The 18,879-nt window shown below is 40.6% G+C and overlaps 2 protein-coding genes across 2 annotated transcripts in view; one reads left to right on the plus strand and one right to left on the minus strand.

Moving 5' to 3' along the window:
• Window positions 1-4,130, minus strand: part of kcnb2b (potassium voltage-gated channel subfamily B member 2b) — a 105,184-nt gene extending 101,054 nt beyond the window's left edge. Inside the window, exons 1-2 of the mRNA XM_042752153.1 lie at window positions 3,992-4,130; window positions 2,167-2,865 (exon numbers count right to left, since the gene is read on the minus strand). Of these exons, the coding sequence (XP_042608087.1) occupies window positions 2,167-2,748 (582 nt within the window). The 5' untranslated portion in view covers window positions 2,749-2,865; window positions 3,992-4,130. The remainder of the gene's footprint in view (window positions 1-2,166; window positions 2,866-3,991) is intronic.
• A 264-nt stretch (window positions 4,131-4,394) lies between these two features.
• The window catches only part of trpa1b (transient receptor potential cation channel, subfamily A, member 1b), an 84,671-nt gene continuing 70,186 nt past the window's right edge, over window positions 4,395-18,879 (plus strand). Inside the window, exons 1-2 of the mRNA XM_042752151.1 lie at window positions 4,395-4,533; window positions 5,443-5,549. The gene's annotated coding sequence lies outside the window, so the exon portion shown is untranslated. The remainder of the gene's footprint in view (window positions 4,534-5,442; window positions 5,550-18,879) is intronic.

The following is an 18,879-nucleotide window of genomic DNA, read 5'->3' on the forward strand; positions in this document are numbered from 1 at the left end:
CAGACCACAGTGAGTGTCAGAGCTTTTATAATCCACACCCAGTGCAGGAAACTGCCGATGCCTTCTATATTACCACAATCTTCCTGCTCTTTCCATCATGAGCCTGTATCATAAATTAAGTGGGTGGAGGCAGGCTGAAATTGAATCAGCCATGATTCCTATATAGGTGGAGGAAATGTCCAACAAAACAGATGACACTGCATTTGTGGTAAAAACAACACGCACTGCAGGACGTCCAAAATGGTTATGCTAACAACTCTATATTTCCATTATGTCTCACATCCATGTAGTTTTGTCATACTTTAAGTGGATGTTTTTATGATACGTTATATCAGACATGAAATATAATCCTTATCTGAGCTGAGCTCTATGCTGGATACTCCTCGTAAATGATCAGTGATTGAATTTCATCTGCGTTCCCCCCAGCCAATGGATGACTTAGAGTGCACTGTACGCCCATAGATACAGGCTCACATTAGAAGCTACACGGGACATACAACTAATGGTTCTCTCTGCATTGTGATCAAGTACAATGAAAGATCAAATGAATGTAATCGGATAGATGCAGCATTGTGTGACATGAAAGGAACATGGCCTTCTTACATATACAAACAACAGCATTCAAAAATTCAGCAAACACTAAATACCATGCATTTTATGTATGATTATGTTCATAAGTTTTAACGTGACATACATAGTCACTCTGACTCAACGAGCAGAGCTGCTCTTGCACACATTGCATACGACAGCTAACTGCCAACTGGTGCCAACTGTCTGTGATCCATAACGGCAAAACAAGCTCTTCCACCACAGACGAAAACCTTTGCAGCATCAAAACTTGTCACATTTTTGCACCCCATGTACTTATTACACTTAAAAAAAAAAGTTCTTTCCCTGCTACTGAAATTAGGATTACACCCAATTTCCAAACATGTTTGCACAGCATTTTAATAGTAGGCATACATATGATCAATTTAAATCTTTATGTTACCACTGGAGCAATATCATAATAATATTCAGATACAAGTGCTCTGTTCCAAAACTTAGTGAGACCATTTAAGTGAGACGCTGTTGTTGCACAAATTTAACCAAAAGCATACCGTTTAGCCTTCTTGAAGAAGGCAATCCCAGAATGCACTGCATTTACTGTAACCTGTAATATCTAAGATGGCAGACAAAGTTAGAAAAATAAATGTATAGTGTGCGTATATACATATACAAACATATAATGAACATACAATTTAAAAATAATATAATCTGTCCTCAAAACATCACCAGAGGTTTATCAAAGTGTATCTGGATAAAGACATTGTTCGGAAGACAAATGTTTTGCTGTCTCTCTCGTTAACAGGATTGTTATATTATATATATATATATATATATATATATATATTATATATATATATATATATATATATATATATATATATATATATATAAAGTTACACAGTTTTTTACTGTAAATAAAAACAGTATTTTATCAAATAATTTATTATGCTTATTAAGGTGCAAACACAATAACGAAATTTCTGTGAAATTTCCCAGGTAAAATGGTCCATTGTCGATTGTAATTAGACACAGCTCACACAAAAATTACATTCAAACCAAGCAGTTTTCCGTTGGTCAGTGCAGTTAATCCCATTGCTAAATCTGTAAGGAAATCTTCCAACATTATGCGAAATTCCTAATCGAATGGAGCACTATTGAAATGACTGTATTTCACACCTTTATTGTGCGTTTAGCTTAGCAACATGCTAACGTCAAATATTCTAGTGTCAAATAGTCTCCTGTTCAAACCTGCCTATGAAATAGTTACTAGGTTTGGGAACAGAACAAAACAGAAAGATTATTGTGCTTTTAGCTTAGCAACATGCTAACATCAAACTCTACAGCTGAATTTCTTGTCCAGTAATGTAGAGCATTCCATATTGGTAATCTATAATGGTTAGGATGCTGTCTTTGAAGCAGGCAACATGTAGCTCACTAGGTTTGGGAACAGAGCTACTCTGAAACTACCAAATGTACTGATGAAACATAACACACGCTGAAGTTGAACCTCATCGTTCATAAGGAAGGGCTTGTGTTGTTACATGATAATGGTTATTGGCGAACTGCCAAACACCCCTGGAGCCCAAGACTGTCACGTTGTTTAACACGGCACCTTACCTTAGCAGCAACTGAGGAACTTGGCTTCTCCAAAAGATCCCAAAGTTTCTTCCTCTTGTCTGAGCAGCAGGTGTTATCAAATTCCCCCTCTCCGTCCCTCTCTCTCAAAGTCTCTGCCTCTCTCCTCAGCTCCTCATTCATCTGCTCTTTCTTCTGATGGTAGCGAGCCTGGCAGCATGACTCCAGGTAGATTTCATCAATGCCCCAGTAATCAAGCTCTTGCCCAAAAGACAGAGCACACATTTCCTCCATCATGTGCAGCTTTCCAGTTCTGTAAAAATTCAAGATGGATGTGAACGCACCAGGGTGTCTGTCAAAGAAGTACTCGTTCTCGTTCAGGCAGTAGTCATCACAGACCTCCATTAGAGACTCGTGGGTGTTACAGTCTCTGAGCTTGCCTAATCTGGTTCTGGGAAGCCGGTCCAAGGTCCGCCATAAGACCTCGTGGTTGAGGCCCCCAACGTTGAGACGGACCCTTCTGGAGCGGGCCTTGGTCCGGATGATCTCGATAGGCTCAGGTGGAAGCGAAGCTGCAGATCTTCCTCCAGGTTTCGGAACCCCAAGTCCGGTCTTCTCTGCCATTGTGTGCAAGGAGACGGGTGGCTCTTGCCAGGAAGAGGTGTAAAGATGAAAATCAACCAGAAGATAACTGGACAAAGACTACTATGTTGGGTCCTCTTTAGACGAGTCCCTCCATGGCTGTGAAGAAAGACAGACACCTGTTGTTTCCAACTTGAAATGACATTTTTTCCATGCAGTGGAAAAGATTCCAGCTCATAATTATTTAGGAAATGTCCCTCATTTGAGATCCATTAGGAATATGTCAGATTGTACTGTAATTGATTTGCAAAGTACATCTGGAAGCAGAACTAAATGCCAGCTTTAGATGCATTTTACATATCACCAGGCATGCGTGCCCTGTATGTAAAGAAGAAACTTAAGCTCCGGTATACTTCACCAAAGCCTAAGCTAAGAGAATAGTGGCACATCTTGTTTAAACTAAATAGAATTAGTAAATAACACAAGCATTATCTCGTTGCCACATTCAATATTCATCATTGGCCTTCTATCATTTCAAGGTTATGTTCAGGCGTCTAATGTAAGCCGATATGTGAGCGGATATAATAGATGTCAGAACATGCAGATCTCATTTTTCTTTCTTAAACAAATAAAAAAGCAGCAGCTTCAGAACCTCTTTATTTTATTTTATGCATTTTCTGGCATTAACTGCACTAAGACTGCAATTTTTTTTTTTCTACCTGATCCCTTAAAACATGACAATAATTGGTGTGGTATTGTAATGATTCTGTCATACTGAGAAAAAGACTAATAAAACAAGTTAATTTAGAGATATTTTACATTAAAGAGTTACAGATAATTTGTATTTGGTACTAACTGTACTTGTGCTTGAACAAAAGACAGAAAACTGCAAATATGCAACAGTTTCAGTGACTCAAACAGTCTCTTTCTCTTTCATAATCATCCATAATAATTACATTATCTTATTTTCTTTTAGAAGCCAATATACCAAAGCAATAAAGTAAGATATATTCCCCAAAATATCAACGTTTACAACTTGTTTCCATCTGTACCGCCCTCACATTAAGAGCTGTCAAACGCATCAGCGCCTATTAAAACCGTTCTGCTGTATGCGTTGCATTGATAAGCGATTGCCTTTAACTTTGTAGCCTTGCTATGACAAAAAGAACCTGTTCTGAAAAACAAATCTCCTTTCACTTCATCTCAGCTGTTCCACTCAAACAAGTGACGTCCAGGCATCACGACTTGCCATAACAATGTTTATGCAACAAATTATATTTCTTACCTTCCTGAAGTAAACCACCGTTTGCATATACAAACCGCTGTGTGCGCAAACGGGAGAAAAGACGCCTGCGGGTTTCCTTTAAGATTCCTAGCTCTCAACGGAGGCTTCAGTTATGACCGGACATGTGTTCCACATTTTGTTCAACGTGAAAAGGGTGAGGAGATCTCACAGAACATCGGGAAACCTCTGTGACTATAAGAGCTCCCCTTTTCTCGCTAAGAGCGCTGCCTCCATCGATGGCTTGATATGGTGAGTCGGGATGTCTGCAGATGTCGGACGCGTAAAAGCGGAGGGTGCGCTCAGTGTGTGTGGAGCTGCAGAGTGACACTGAGCGCGCGTGTCTGTGTGTGTGTGTCTGTGTGCGCGTGTGGAAGGAATGGATCGTCTGAGGCACGAGCTGCATCACAGCCTAGAGGTGAAACCTAATTGGATTGGTCTGTACATCAACAAGGGCAGCAGCAGATCAACTTCAGCAGAAACTCTCTCTCTCTCTCTTTCTCCCTCTCTCTCAAGAGTTAAATGGTCCACCACAAGCATGCAAGGTGAGATATCAGTTTTGCCACCTTTAAGATAGCACCATAAAATTGCCTTATATATTATATTAAGTGTTATTTATGGAGATTTTTGTTATAAGGTAATTCAAACTGTTACTTCTAAAAATATTTGAATATTTTAAAGTAAATTTACATTTAAAAATGACAATTACAGTTTTAAAATATAATCTCATTTTTGTACCGCATAAGGTGATTGACAGTTAACAATTTAGCAGGTTTTTACTGTTGTGCTGTATTTTACTGTATGATGTTTCCATTAAAATCATAATATTTTTAATATTTATAAAAGGTATATTTTTAAAATGTCATATTCTTTTATTTTACAAAAAATCTCTGTAGTTAACATCATATAGAATGCTACAGTACATTGTCTTAAATAACATACATTTTTACATGCTAGATGTAAAAAGACAGATAATAATGAATAAATCTATACTGATAATCACCAGGTGTGACTTGAAACCTCAATGTCGTAAAGCAGGCTCAAATGGACACAGTGTCAGCTTTACTGAAGCCAGTGCCAACAAGATATTGACTTTTTTATGACTGGCAGCAGTCAATATGTGATATGTATCTTGGCACTAAGCCACATATGTACTGCATTACTACTGTAGCAGATATTTTACAGAGTATAAGAAAACACTTTGCTATGCAGTGGTGGCAGTGAGTCCTTGTTTTTATTCCTTTTGCCTTGGGGAGCCATGCATACAGCATGAAGTGTGATTTAAAATGTATAACAATACGTGAGGATATGTAGTCACAGCAATAATTAGAAATAAAGCAGCTGTATTGAGTTTCAGGTGGTGTTGAATGACCTGCCTGGGTCTGTGCTATTAAAGTTCCCTCCATAACAGTAATTAAGCCTCTAAAACTGCATCTGCTTTGTCTTTCAAACAGGGCCAAGTGGAAAAAAAGATGAAAGGATGCAATAGTTTGGAGACCATCCATCCATATGCATGAGGTGTCACAGGACTACAGAAGACACAATGGTTGAGGAACAAATGGTGCGTGCTATAAATATGTTCTATGAGTATCAGGGGCCCTAGTTTGAATTCAATAGACATTATACTGCGGCTCACTGGCGTTGGTCTGTGAATGATACTTGAAAGGGAATAAAGGGTGACATTTACATACAGTATACATTTATTTTCAGATGTTTGACTAGTACGGCCAAAAACAATTAACAAATCAAAAAACAAGTCACAAATCAAAAAAGTCACACACTGTTTTCTAGTACACTAGATAATTGCCTTTAACCCAAATGTTGTAACATAAATATTTATAATTACACTCTCAGAAATAAAGGTACAAAAGCTGTCACTGGGACTGTACTTTTCAAAAGGTACGCTTTTGTACCTACCGGGTTCTAATATGTACACTTTAAGTACTAATACAGTATGTACCTTTAAGGTACCAAAATGGACCCTTAAGGTACAAATATGTACCTTTTGAAAAGGTACAGCCCCAGTGACAGCTTTTGTACCTTTATTTCTGAGAGTGTATATAGATATTTATATTGACAATTATGCATTTATAGTATATTTTGTTCATTTATAAAAAGAAATACATAAATGTAATATATAAGAAAAAAGTCACACACCTCACCAAGTGGTTAGAGAAATGTGTCGCTTGACATTTTTTCTGACCACTGCATTTTTGCATTTTTGTGAAGCCAAACAGTGTGGTGTGTGTGATTGATGTTCTAGCCTCAAATGATGGATGATCAATACATCTGCATTGATTTTTCTGACTTCTGTGCATAGTCTGCTATGAGCCATAATGTGAGGGTGAAGGACAAGGTGGAAAAAATAAATGAAATAGTGACAAAGCAATAGACACAATTTAATAAGGAGTTGTAATCTACTGCCACTGCAGTTCAATAGAAATGTGCTAGTCACCTGCCTAAATCAGTGCACCCTAACAAGTAAATATCTAGCTGCTATGCCTGTCTGTCTTAACCACAGTTTGGGACCAGCTCATACAGGTTTATGTATATATTAAAACATCCTAGATGCTTAACCATTACAGTTACACTTTTTATTTTTTATTTCATGAAGACCTAGATAACGTTTGATTCCTTATTATATACAGTAATTTATTTATAGTATAATTACCTTTGTTTGGTCCCACTTTATATTTGGTGGCCTTAACTATGTACTTACATTTAAATTAATCATTTGGTACAATGCACTTATTGTGTACGTACTTGTTTTTACATTGTACTTGCATTTTAAAAAATACCTGCATGTAATTACATCTGCAATTAATTTCTGTAATTACATTTATTACATCCCTTACACCTTAAACCACCCTTAAACCTACCCACACCACCAAACCAAGACCAGTTTACAGTATACTGGTTTCTGAAAACCGTATCTGTATTTCTCAACATTAAAAAAGTCCTATTAAACATGTATTAAAAGAAAATGTATTATACACTTCAACTAAACCATACATACAGTACGAATATAATTATAATTATTTATTGTAATTGTATAGTATATTATGATTTTTTTGAAGTAATAATGATTTATTTATATTAGAATTTATATAGAAAATAAATACAGAATGTAATTATAATTGTTCATAATATTATTTATAACAATTACACCATTAAACAAACTTTTATAAAAGTCTGTTTCGCTTTTATTTTTAACATTTCTTTGAGATGCTGAACATGAAAATCACATTAACATTGGTCATAAAAAGTAAAAAATATGTTGACAACTTATATAAGCTAATATGTTATTACTCATGCACAAAAATTACATGGTGTGTAATTATGCACAAAATAGAGCTAAAAACAAGTTTAACATAAACAGTCACCAAAAGCGAGTAAGCCAGAATTTCTGAAGTGTATGACAAGGTTGGATGATTTGTCCCACAATGTTGCATGAAACTTGTAGAATTTTCCCATCCTTGCAAAAGCAAATTGTCTTTAAAAAACATGCATAATTAGTACAAAAACGTACCTGCACTAAACCAGTGTATCATAATTAATGATATGTATATATGTATCACAGTCCATCAGAAAAGTCCTGCAGCTCAGTGTGTCTATAGTGCCATGTGTTGACATCAGTATTACCAGTGTAAATAAGGCAGGCTAATTTTCTGTTGTCTAGAGGCACTCTGGGCCCTTGTGAACGATGATTAAATGATACTGAGCTTCTGCATCTTTAATTATAAACTTTCTGCCAACGTTGTGTCAAAGCACTCTGCGTTACCAAGACTACAAAACATTTTTGGAATGTAATGCATGTTTAATACTCAGTATCATGTGGGCATGTGTGTGTGTAGGCAGTTGCCATAGAAACACCAATCCTAGCATCATGCACAAGTAACATTTTGGTACAGCAAAAGGGTTACAGTATGCCTCAGAGCTAGAATTGCATGATGCTATCAATATCTGATTGATTTTGATTAAAAAAGAAAACATGATGGCCTGTAAAAGTGTACATACTTGACGCCTAAAAGAAAATGCAAGCATATGCATGTGTCATGTGTGCATGTCAGTATTGGTATGTGCATGCTTGTGTGTTCATAGGTGGGTGTTTATAGTGGGAGCGTTTATGGTGGGATTTAAGAAATAGTTTCAGCTTAACAGGTAGTTGCCCACACCAATACCCAGTTGTGCCATCCAAATATACACTGCGCTGGATACTCCATTTCTATGAGACCAAAATAAACAGCATAACATATAAACTGAAATGCTAATAGTTCCATATAGACGCCGTTGAAGCATTGCAGTGCTGCTAGCTTGGGAGCTTGCACAAGACAATTGATGCTAGCGATCTTCTGTGTTTATTTACTCAGTGTGTATGTGCATGGCATTAAGTTATCAGAGAGCCTAGTGTTAGCAGGGGGAGACTGATGGCTATAATTTAAGTGAACGTCTGTGGGAAGGAGAGGCGGGAGGGACCGCTCAGTTAAATTATACTAATAAGCGCCCAATCGATGCAGGACCCCTTGCTAAAAATAGAACAACCCAACATACTAAATTAAACCAGAATGCTGAGGTAGGAAATACTGCCACTGTTTTTTGGTGTCAACCAAACAGGCTTCTGTCAGGCGACATTATAAATTAAGTGAGAGACCTGGAGTGATATACTTTTCAATTCAATGATTAATAGATTTCTGAAATGCAAGGCGAAGGAAATGCATTAATGAAGCAGCCGTTGGACTAGCAGCCATGCAGACGGTTGAGGTCTACAGGAAAAAAGCAATGGCACCCATCCATTTCTTGGCTGGTGTATTTTTAGGCTCTGAAGCAACACTCAAGAAAGCCACCGCACTGGAGGAGATTATCTTACAGAGAAATCTCAGTTCTGGATAACAGAAATGAAACACTTGACTGGTTTGAACATGTCTTCAGCTGGCTTTCCACTGCATGTTTTTTTTTTTTTTTTTTGCTCTCCAGATTTTTATTTTGGTGTCCTAACACCAGGGAAAATAAACAACCCTATGAGGTTTTAGAGTTATTATGGTAAATGAAAATAATTCTATTTTAATTATTTTATTTTAGTTAATCTTACAACAAATAGTCCATCAATAGACATTATAGACTTTTTTTCTAAAAAGTAATACAAAGTTTAATTTCCACCACAATGTAATTTCCACCTCGTTTCATTTCATTTCATTTTTCCAACAAAAAGTCCAATGGACATTTCAAATTCAAATTATTATTATTATTTTTTTTTCCACCAGTGTCATTTCCACAACTTCTCAAATTATTAAGTTTTATTTTATTTCATTTCATTTTCCAACAAAAAGTCCAGTTCTAGACATTTTTGTTTTCTCTAAAAAGTAATAAAAACAGTGTCATTTCCACAACTTCTCAAAATATTTACTGTTCTATTTAATTTAATTTTTTTTTTCAAACAAAAATTTCAACAATAGACATTCTAGACATTTTTCTTTCTTTTTATTTAAGTAATTAAACAGTGTAATTTCCACTTATTTAATTACATTTTTTCCAACAACAAGGCCAACAGACCCAATCACAACAAACACCATCACCTGAATACTGATCACACGCACCTGTTGTGAATTGGTAATCATCACCATCTCCCATACAAAAGCACACACCTCACTTCACTGCAGTGTCTGGTCTCGTTTCTATGAAGTAAACTCTCTCTGAGCTTCAGACAGGAGGTTAAAGAGCTGGGTGTCTGGTGCACTTTCAACAACCTGGAGCTTAACACACTCAAAACAGTGGAGATGATCGTGGACTTCAGGAGAAACCCCCCTGCTCTCCCCCCACTCACCATCATGAACAGCACTGTGACTGCAGTGGAGTCATTCAGGCTCCTGGGCACCACAATCTCTCAGGACCTGAAGTGGGACATTCACATTAACTCCATTGTGAAAAAGGCCCAGCAGAGGTTGTACTTCCTTCGCCAGCTGAGGAAGTTTAACCTGCCACAGGAGCTGCTGAAACAGTTCTACTCTGCCATCATTGAATCCGTCCTCTGCACTTCAGTAACTGTCTGGTTCAGCTCAGCTTCTAAACCTGACCTCAGAAGACTACAGAGGGTAGTCCGGACTGCTGAGCGAATCATCGGTACAACCCTCCCTTCTATTCAAGAACTGTACTTATCCAGAGTGAGCAAAAGGGCTGGCAAAATCACTCTGGACCCCTCACATCCAGCACACTACCTCTTTGAACTATTGCCATCTGGTCGACGCTACAGAGCCCTGAGCACCAGAACGACCAGACACAGGAACAGTTTCTTCCCTCAGGCAATCCATCTAATGAACACTTGATGATAGTTGTGGAACACACAACACCATTTATATTTATATACGCTACACTTATTTATCTAACACACATACTTAGTGTACACTTAAATTTTTGCACATAATATACCTGTACAACCGGATAGTGTTTACATTTCTCATCTTCCCAAAAGACTACTACATTGACTTTAATACTCACCTGCCATTACCATCTGCTTCATTTGCTAAGATAAACTACTCTTTGGTTTTCTAATCCTCTGTGTGAGTCTCCTTCCGTAACAGAAGACTGGACCGAATGAAGGATTCATCAAGATGAGTGCACCCAGGAGTTCCAGGAGATTGTGGATGCCCTCAAACGGATACTCAACCCTGCAATAGTTACACCACCTGTCACGCCCATCACCAATGATGCTCCTTCTACTTTGACCATACTTGCCAGTCAGATGGCCGAACCAGTGCCCTTCTCTGATTTGGCGGAGGAGTGCAGTGGATTTCTGCTGCAGTGTTCGTTCGCACTGGAGATGCAGCCACATCTTTACACAACAGATAATGGCAAGATAGCGTTCATCATATCCCTGCTGATAGGGCGAGCACTCCAATGGGCAGAGACCATCAGGTCTCAAGCTGGTATTCTAACTTAATCTCAATTTTATTGCACATTTCCAAGAGGTCTTTGGTAAGCTAGTAGTCGATCCCTCTGTCTGTGACCAGTTATATCATCTCCGTCGAGGTTCTCTGTCCACAAATGATTATGCTCTCAAGTTCCGAACACTCGCAGCAGCCAGCGGCTGGAATGAGTGCGCACTTCTAACCACTGATTCAATCCGTTCACACTTCTCTGGGCACTCACCACCCAGGGACCAACAGCACCATCTCGCTGCTGAAAGATCGCTTCTGGTGACCCAATATGGCCATGGATGTGAGAAGGTTTGTCCAAGGCTGTTCCGAATTTGCCATTTCCAAGAGCCCACACCACCTACCATCTGGCAAGCTTCTTCCGTTGCCTGTTGCCAAGCGCCCCTGGTCACACCTAGATGTTGACTTCATCACTGATCTACCAGCCTCAAATGGTAACACATGTGTTCTAGTAGTCATTGATCGATTCTCTAAATCCTGACGTTTTCTCCCCTTCAAGGGCCTACCCACAGCTATGGAAACCACTGAGATCATTTTTAACAACATATTCAGATATTATGGAATCCCAGAAGACATTGTCTCAGACCGTGGCCCACAGTTCATCTCCAGGGTATGGAAGGCATTCTTCTCCCTCCTAGGTGTGACCATAGGCCTCTCATCAGGATACCATCCCCAGTCTAATGGGCAGACAGAGAGGAAAATACAAGAAATCTGACATTTTCCTACGAATCTTCTGCCATGGCCACCAGAACTCTTGGAACCAGTTCCTAGGCTGGGCAGAGTATGCACAAAACTCTCTTTGTCAGCCATCCACTGGACTCACTCCCTTTCTGTGCTTACTCTGGTACCAGCCTCCCCTCTTCCCCTGGTCCGAGGAACCATTGGATGTCCCTTCTGTCGATTACTGGTTCTGAGAGAGCAAGAGGGTATGGGACACAGCTCACCATCAGCTTCAGCGGGCAGTGCGCAGAACCAAGACAACAGCAGACTAAAGGTCTGAAACTCCATCATACCAACCTGGTCAGAATGTATGGTTGTCAAAATGGGACATATGGATGCACCTGCCCTGCAAGAAACCCAGTCCAAGAGATGTTGTCCACTTCACCATCATCAAACAGATAAATCCAGTCACATACCAACTTCAGCTTCCCTCACAATACAAAATTCACTCTTCCTTCCATGTGTCACTGCTTAAACCTCACCATACTCCTGTTTTTGTCTCCAAAGAGCCTGGCCCGATGGAAGAACCACCTCTTCCGTTAATCCAGGAAGACGGTATCATCTACAAAGTCGATGAGATGTTGGACTCCCAGCGCTGTGGTGGTCGCTTAGAATATCTTGTGGACTGGGAAGGTTATGGACCAGAGGAAGGTTCATGGGTTCCCAGAGTTGACATCCTCAATCCCACACTGCTCGAAGCTTTTCACTCCACTCATCCAGATCGCCCTGGGCCTCCAGGAAGAGGTAGGCCACCACGGCGTCAGCGTTTTTGGCCCTCAGGAGTGGGCCGTGGAGGAGTGGGTACTGTCACAGGTTGGCCAGGCTCAACCACCACCCAATCACAACAAACACAATCACCTGAATACTGAACACATGCACCTGTTGTGAATTAGCAATCACCTGGTCTCGGTTCTACGAAGTGGACTCTCTCTATGCTATCTGTGAGATACATTGAAAGACCTACCTGCCTGTTATAATTACCTCCTGTGTTTTCTCCAGTGTGTTCTCCTGTGTTCCGTTCCCTAGTTCGTTCCAGTTATCTCTGTGGATTCTCTGTATACTCATCATCTAAGGTGTGTGCTGTCCTTTGTCTCCCTTACACGATCTCCTGCAGAAACCAGATACTGTGTTACATTCCTCATCTCAAAAGACTGCTACATTGACTTTAATACTCACCTGCCATTACCATCTGCTTCATTTGCTGAAAATAAACTACCCTTGTGTTTTCTAATCCTCTGTGTGAGTCTCCTTCCATAAGAGACATTCTAGACCTTTTTTTTTTTTTTTTTTTTTTTTTTAAATAAAAACGGTATCATTTCCACCACTTCTCAAATTATTTACTTGCTTTATAATTAAATTTTTTCAACAAAAAGTTATAATATAACAACAATAGACTTTTTAAACATTCTTTTTTTTATATAATCTCCACTCAAATTATGCACTGTGTGTAGCAGCATTATGAGATGGTTCCTAAATTTGAACTTCTTTTTTTTTTTTTTTTTTTTTTTTTTGTGGTCTTGTTAAAGCTTGAAATTTCAATGATATTTACTTTGAATTCTCTTGTTTTCTTCATCACATCTCATATTTCTTCACAAGCTGTTCACTGACACTGTTGTTTACTTGGTATTCAAGTACACTAAAAATGAAGGAAATGAAGACCGTTTTGGGAGAGTTATAATTTTGAAAAATGATATAAATAGTTTTCACACAATTAAAACTGAAATGGTTTATTATGTAACTACTTGTTTAGACTAAAGCCAGGGCCGAAGCTATTCATTTTATATATTGTGATTTAAACCACATACTGTACTATGTTAATGGAAAAATAAATAAATGCATTTTAAAAATACTCCTGGTCAAATGGCAAGCAACTCGTTTTAATTACTTTTTCTGTGTTAACTCTGGACCCTGTTTATTTGTATCTGATCAGACGTTATGTAACAAATGGTGATAGCAAAATTGATGGGCAATATGGAACAACTTCACATTATAATTACTGTAGCAACTAACTTATGGAGGTGATTTGTCAAACGCTGAATGAGACAGGTGTGCTCAACCAGCATATTCAAACACTTTTCACGTTTGTAGTAACAAGGCCACACATAGCGCCATCACTTGCTATCTTTCTCTCTTTCTCAAGAGTCCTCAACAATCATACACACTCACGCGTGCACACACATACACACAGGCAAAGTGAGGCCCACACACAGATAGACTCTCACTTGGATATGCCCACACAAACTTTCTGTGAATACTAACAGCCCTCCTCAAATATATGATCCACTGCATTTTGCATCTGTGCTAGACTGTTATCTTCTCAGCTGCATCTCAATGAATGACTGTAATTATTGTATAACAGCAAGTACAATTTTTTTTAAGTATGAAATAAGAATTTTTCTTTATATTATAAAGAAATTAGACTCCCCTAATTAGGCTTAGAATTAAGGTTGTGTAATGATGTCTCTGAAAATGGGATTGTTTCTGAAATTGTACATGAAAAAGGCTTAAGGATAAATATAAAAGAGAATGGAAATTTACTGCAAGCCAAAAATGAATTTTAATTATAAATCTATAGTAGGGGTGTCCTCGACTAAGGATTTTCTTTGTCGAATTTGAATTTTCGAATCTTGTGAGACATCACGGGTGGGGTGACATAGAGACCAGAGAGCTTAAAAGCATGTGCGGTGGATACAGTGGCAGCTTCTGGTACAATGAGGGAAGCCCTTGCAGGGATGCCAGAAGTATGGCAGGAGAAGCAGCATCTCATTCCCTCTGGGAACTAGGGTAACATACATAATCTTGAGGTGTATCCCCTTAAGGAACTCAAGCTCTGTCGAGACGCTTTGGGAATGAGTATGCCCATGCTGCTAGACTTGCAAGTCCCTGCCTAGTGTGGAATAGCACAGTTAAGATGAGAGAAAATGAGCCAGGAGTGACGCAAAATGCAGGTACTGTATAGAATCTGACAAGTAAATTTAGTGAACATTCCGCAGCATCCTGAAGGCCAGCTTCTGGAGGAGTGAGCTTTGACCCCCAAGGGAGAGGGGAGATCAGAGGACTCAAGGCTATGGATAGCATCCCGATCCACCACCACATCCCTGCCCACTCTTCAAGAACTGTATACATCCAGAGTGAGGAAAAGGGCTCAGAAAATCACTCTGGATCCCTCACATCCAAGTTACCCCATCTTTGAACTTTTGCCATCTGGCCGGCGCTTCAGAGCAATAAAGTACTTGGCAATAAAGCTCTTTCTGATTCTGATTCTGATTCTGATTCACTTAACATAAGCTTCTCCTGCCTGGAGGCCACAGCACACTGTGGAGGAAATATGTAACTAGTGGGTTTCTCCTGAAAGACAGACCACTGAGAGGGGCGTGGTAAGCAGCTAGAGCTGCCACGGAAACCTTCAAGGTGGAGTGGGATAACCCTGCAGAGAACCGTACCTGCAAGAACTCCAGAAATGAACCAACTGTGTCGAGGTGTCATTTGCTGCGTCAAGAAGTGAAGGTTCCCTTCAAGGAGTACAGTTTCCTCATGGAGAGAGCTCTGGACTGGAGAATGGTCTCAGCAACCTCAGCTGAAAGACTGGAACTTATAAGCTGTGCCCCTCAGGGGCCACATCCACAGTTTCAAAAGTCCAGGCAGGGGGAAGGACCCACCTGAGAGAGGAGATCCCTCCTGACAGAAATCTCCCACGTAGAGCCGTCAAAAAGGGAATTAAGGTCCGAGAATTACTTGCCCCGGCCAGACTGGAGTTACCCATCTGGCACACTCTCTCCAGAACTCCCAGGAGCTGAGCAATCATGGGAGGCATACAGATGAAGCCTCAGCCAGTCTGTTCTCAGATGAGCTCCACCATCTCAGGGTGGAGTCCCCATCCCCCAGGGGCTCGGACGAGTGGAGGCCTCAATAACTCTCTGTAGCGAGAGGAGACCTGACGACATTCTCAGAAACGGTCGAGCTCTTGGAGTGGAGGCCTCAGCATGACAACTTCCCAATGAGAGGAGGCCTGACTACACTCCGGACATCTTGTAAGGAGGCTCACATTGAAACCACCACTCACAGATACTGTCCTAGCGGAGCTCTGGTGAGCGGAGGCCTCAAAAACTCTCTGTAGCGAGAGGAGACCTAACAACGCTTGCAGTAACCGAAAGGAGGGCCCACACAAGGATCTGGTGCACCAGCCTGTAAAGGGGGCATGAACACAGACCTCCCCGGTGGTTGATATAAGAAACCACCACTGTGTTGTCATTGCACCAAACATACAGTGGCCTCCTAGATCTGGTAGGAAGTTTTTCAATGCTAGAAACACGACCAGCACCTCAAGGCAGTATATGTGCCACTCATGACTGCACCCCAACCTGTGAGGGACATGTCTGTTGTTAATGTTACGCAACGACAAGGAGCTCCCAGCACCAGTCCCTTAGACAAGAACCAAGGTTTCCATGTCTAAGGCACGAAAGCATCGCAGCGTGACACTGATCATGCGAAGCGGATTTCCCCTCAGGGAAAACCCCTTGGTCTTGAGCCACCACTTTAGGGGTCTCATGTAGAGCAGGCCAAAAGGTATCATGTTGGATGCAGCTGCCATCAGACCCAGCAGTTTTTGAACTTGCTTGACAGTGAGTGACCAGCCTTCTCTGACTCTCGCAACTGAAGTGAGGATCGACTTGATCCTAGCAGGAGACAGCTACAGTATGCCTGCATCATGGTTGAATCCCACACCACGCCCAGATAAGTGGTTCTCTGTAATGGAGAAAGTACACTTTTCTTTGTCTTTTAGATCTATTTTGACAAACCAGTCCTCAGACCTGATCTGAGACACAACTTGTTTGATAATGAGCATCCTGAACTTCAGTCGCATAACTGAGCGGTTCAGTTGACACAGATCTAAAATGGGATGCAACCCTCCATCCTTCTTTGGAACGATGAAGTACCGGCTGTAGAACCCAGACTCTCCGTCGCGAAGAGGGACCACCTCGATTACCTCCGTCCTCAAGAGAGTGTTTACTCCTTGTTTCATTACTGGAGCCTGTTTGAGTGGAGGTGACCCCGTTGAAATGAGGCGGAGGAAAGCCATTTTACTGGATTCAGTAGCATTTTTCTATAGTGTCCAGGACCCATTGAGACACATATGGCAGAAGTTTCCACGCTGCCAAATTGTCTACTAAGGGAATCAGTCTCTCGAGACTGACCTCTGGTGTACTTAGAGCTGCTATCTCAGTACACTGAAGCAGAGGACCAGCAGGGAATAACCGATCTAGCTGCTCTAGAGACCTCCGAATAGGTAGAGAGCCTCCCAGTACCAGTACATTTGGCACTAACACCAACAACACCAAATGACCTAAAAAAGAAACAATTCCATCGAGACTGGCCTCTGGTGTACTTAGAGCAGCTAGCTCAGTGTTCGAATGTGGAGGACTGGCAGGGAATGGCCGATCTAACTGCCCTGGAGACCTCCTTGGAGATAGCGAGCCTCCCAGAACCCTTCCAAGCGGAAGCTGAGAGAAGTGCTCGCTAGAGACCGATGTGCCCTGAAGCACCGTGGATGGCAGGGTTGACAGACCGATCCCCTGAAGGCACTGAGGAGAGACGGGCACTGTATTATGAGGTGTACATCGCTCTTCCACAGAGTGGCCTGCCCTCAGAAATCCTGGGCCAAGGCTTAAGGACGTTCTAGCCAAAGACTATCTAGCAAGAATGATGGTCTACAGATCCAATTCAGCTTAGAAGCCTTCGGCCCGTGAGTGCCGCTCTTTAGTTCAATTCGGTTCAATTTTATTTATATAGCACATTTAAAAACAACCATGGTTGACCAAAGTGCTTAAAGGGGGGCTACAATGGTGTTTTTCATGTATTCAGAGTTGTTCACAGTGTTAAAAAGATGGATTCTCATGCTAAACATGGCCAAAGTTTTAAAAAAAAATTAGGACGAATGACAGAGAATTTCTGTGCCGAAAATCTTACTTCTGGGTTGATACAAGTTTCGGCTGTTTTTTTTCGATTGTGGATTTAATGACGTAGACAATGGTGGAACTCCTTATATGAGCATTTCTCTCAGAAAAGTGCGCCCACGCACACGTCGACCAGTGGAGAGCGAGACCGTGCTCATCAACGCGCTTCATTGGGAAATCCTTGGCAGGGCTGCATAGGATTTGTTCAAGAATGTCTCCAAATAAGTGTGTTTTTGGATGAGAGGGAAAGTTTACCATGTTCAGCTTCCCAAAGAACCCAGCGTTACACGAACAGTGGATGCAGTTTGTTTTTCCGGGGCAGCAACGGAGTGTAGCTAGTGTGTTTGTGTGTTCTCGTCATTTCAGTGACGAATGTTTTATAAACAAGGCCCAGGTTGACGCTGGATTTGCACATCGTTTGCTATTAAAACATGGAGTGGTCGCAGTGCTAAAAGACCCCGTTCATGTAAGTACAACTGCATTAGATTTCTGTCTCTTGTTGGAAATCAGCACATAAGTGAATATATGTTAATGGAAACAACACGAAACACCAGTATTATAGCTCCGCCCATGACATGGCTCCAGGAGCTATAGCCTCTATAGGTACTCAAGATTAACATGAGATTAGGTGAAACTGTGTATGTTATGTACCCTTTAACAATGTCCAGAAAAAACGCACACAAAAACATGACAAATACAGTAAAAACATCACAATGTCTCAGCTCAGCTCAAAATAAAAGCCAAGGAATACAGGTGTGTCTTAAGTAACGACTTAAAAATTCTAACAGTCTGAGCAGTTCTTATGTGTACAGGTAAACTATTCCACAAATTAGGTGCCACCACTGAAAAAGCTTGGTCACCTTTATTTTTTAACCTGGCTCTCAGAACATCGGGGAGCATCTGATTGGACAACTTCAGTGCTTTAACAGGAGTGTGGACATGTAAAAGCTCTGATAAATAAGCAGGGGGCAACCCATTTAAAATCGTAAAAACAAACAATAAAATCTTGAAATCAATCCTGAAGCAGACCGAAAGCTAAAGATTGAAGCTAATACTGGGGTAATGTGCTCATACTTTTTAGTCCCAGTCAGAAGCCGAGCTGCTGCATTTTGGACTAACTGTAAGCGTTGAAGAGGTGACTGATCCAAACCAACATATAAAGAGTTATAGTTGTCTAGTCTAGATGTTATAAAATCATGAATTACACTTTCAAACTCCTTATGTAGCAGGTAGGGCTTGACTTTAGCAAACAGTCTCAGCTGAAAGAAACTGGCTTTTACAACAGAAC

This window comes from Cyprinus carpio, chromosome B24 (assembly GCF_018340385.1).
Source record: "Cyprinus carpio isolate SPL01 chromosome B24, ASM1834038v1, whole genome shotgun sequence".
NCBI lineage: Eukaryota > Metazoa > Chordata > Actinopteri > Cypriniformes > Cyprinidae > Cyprinus > Cyprinus carpio.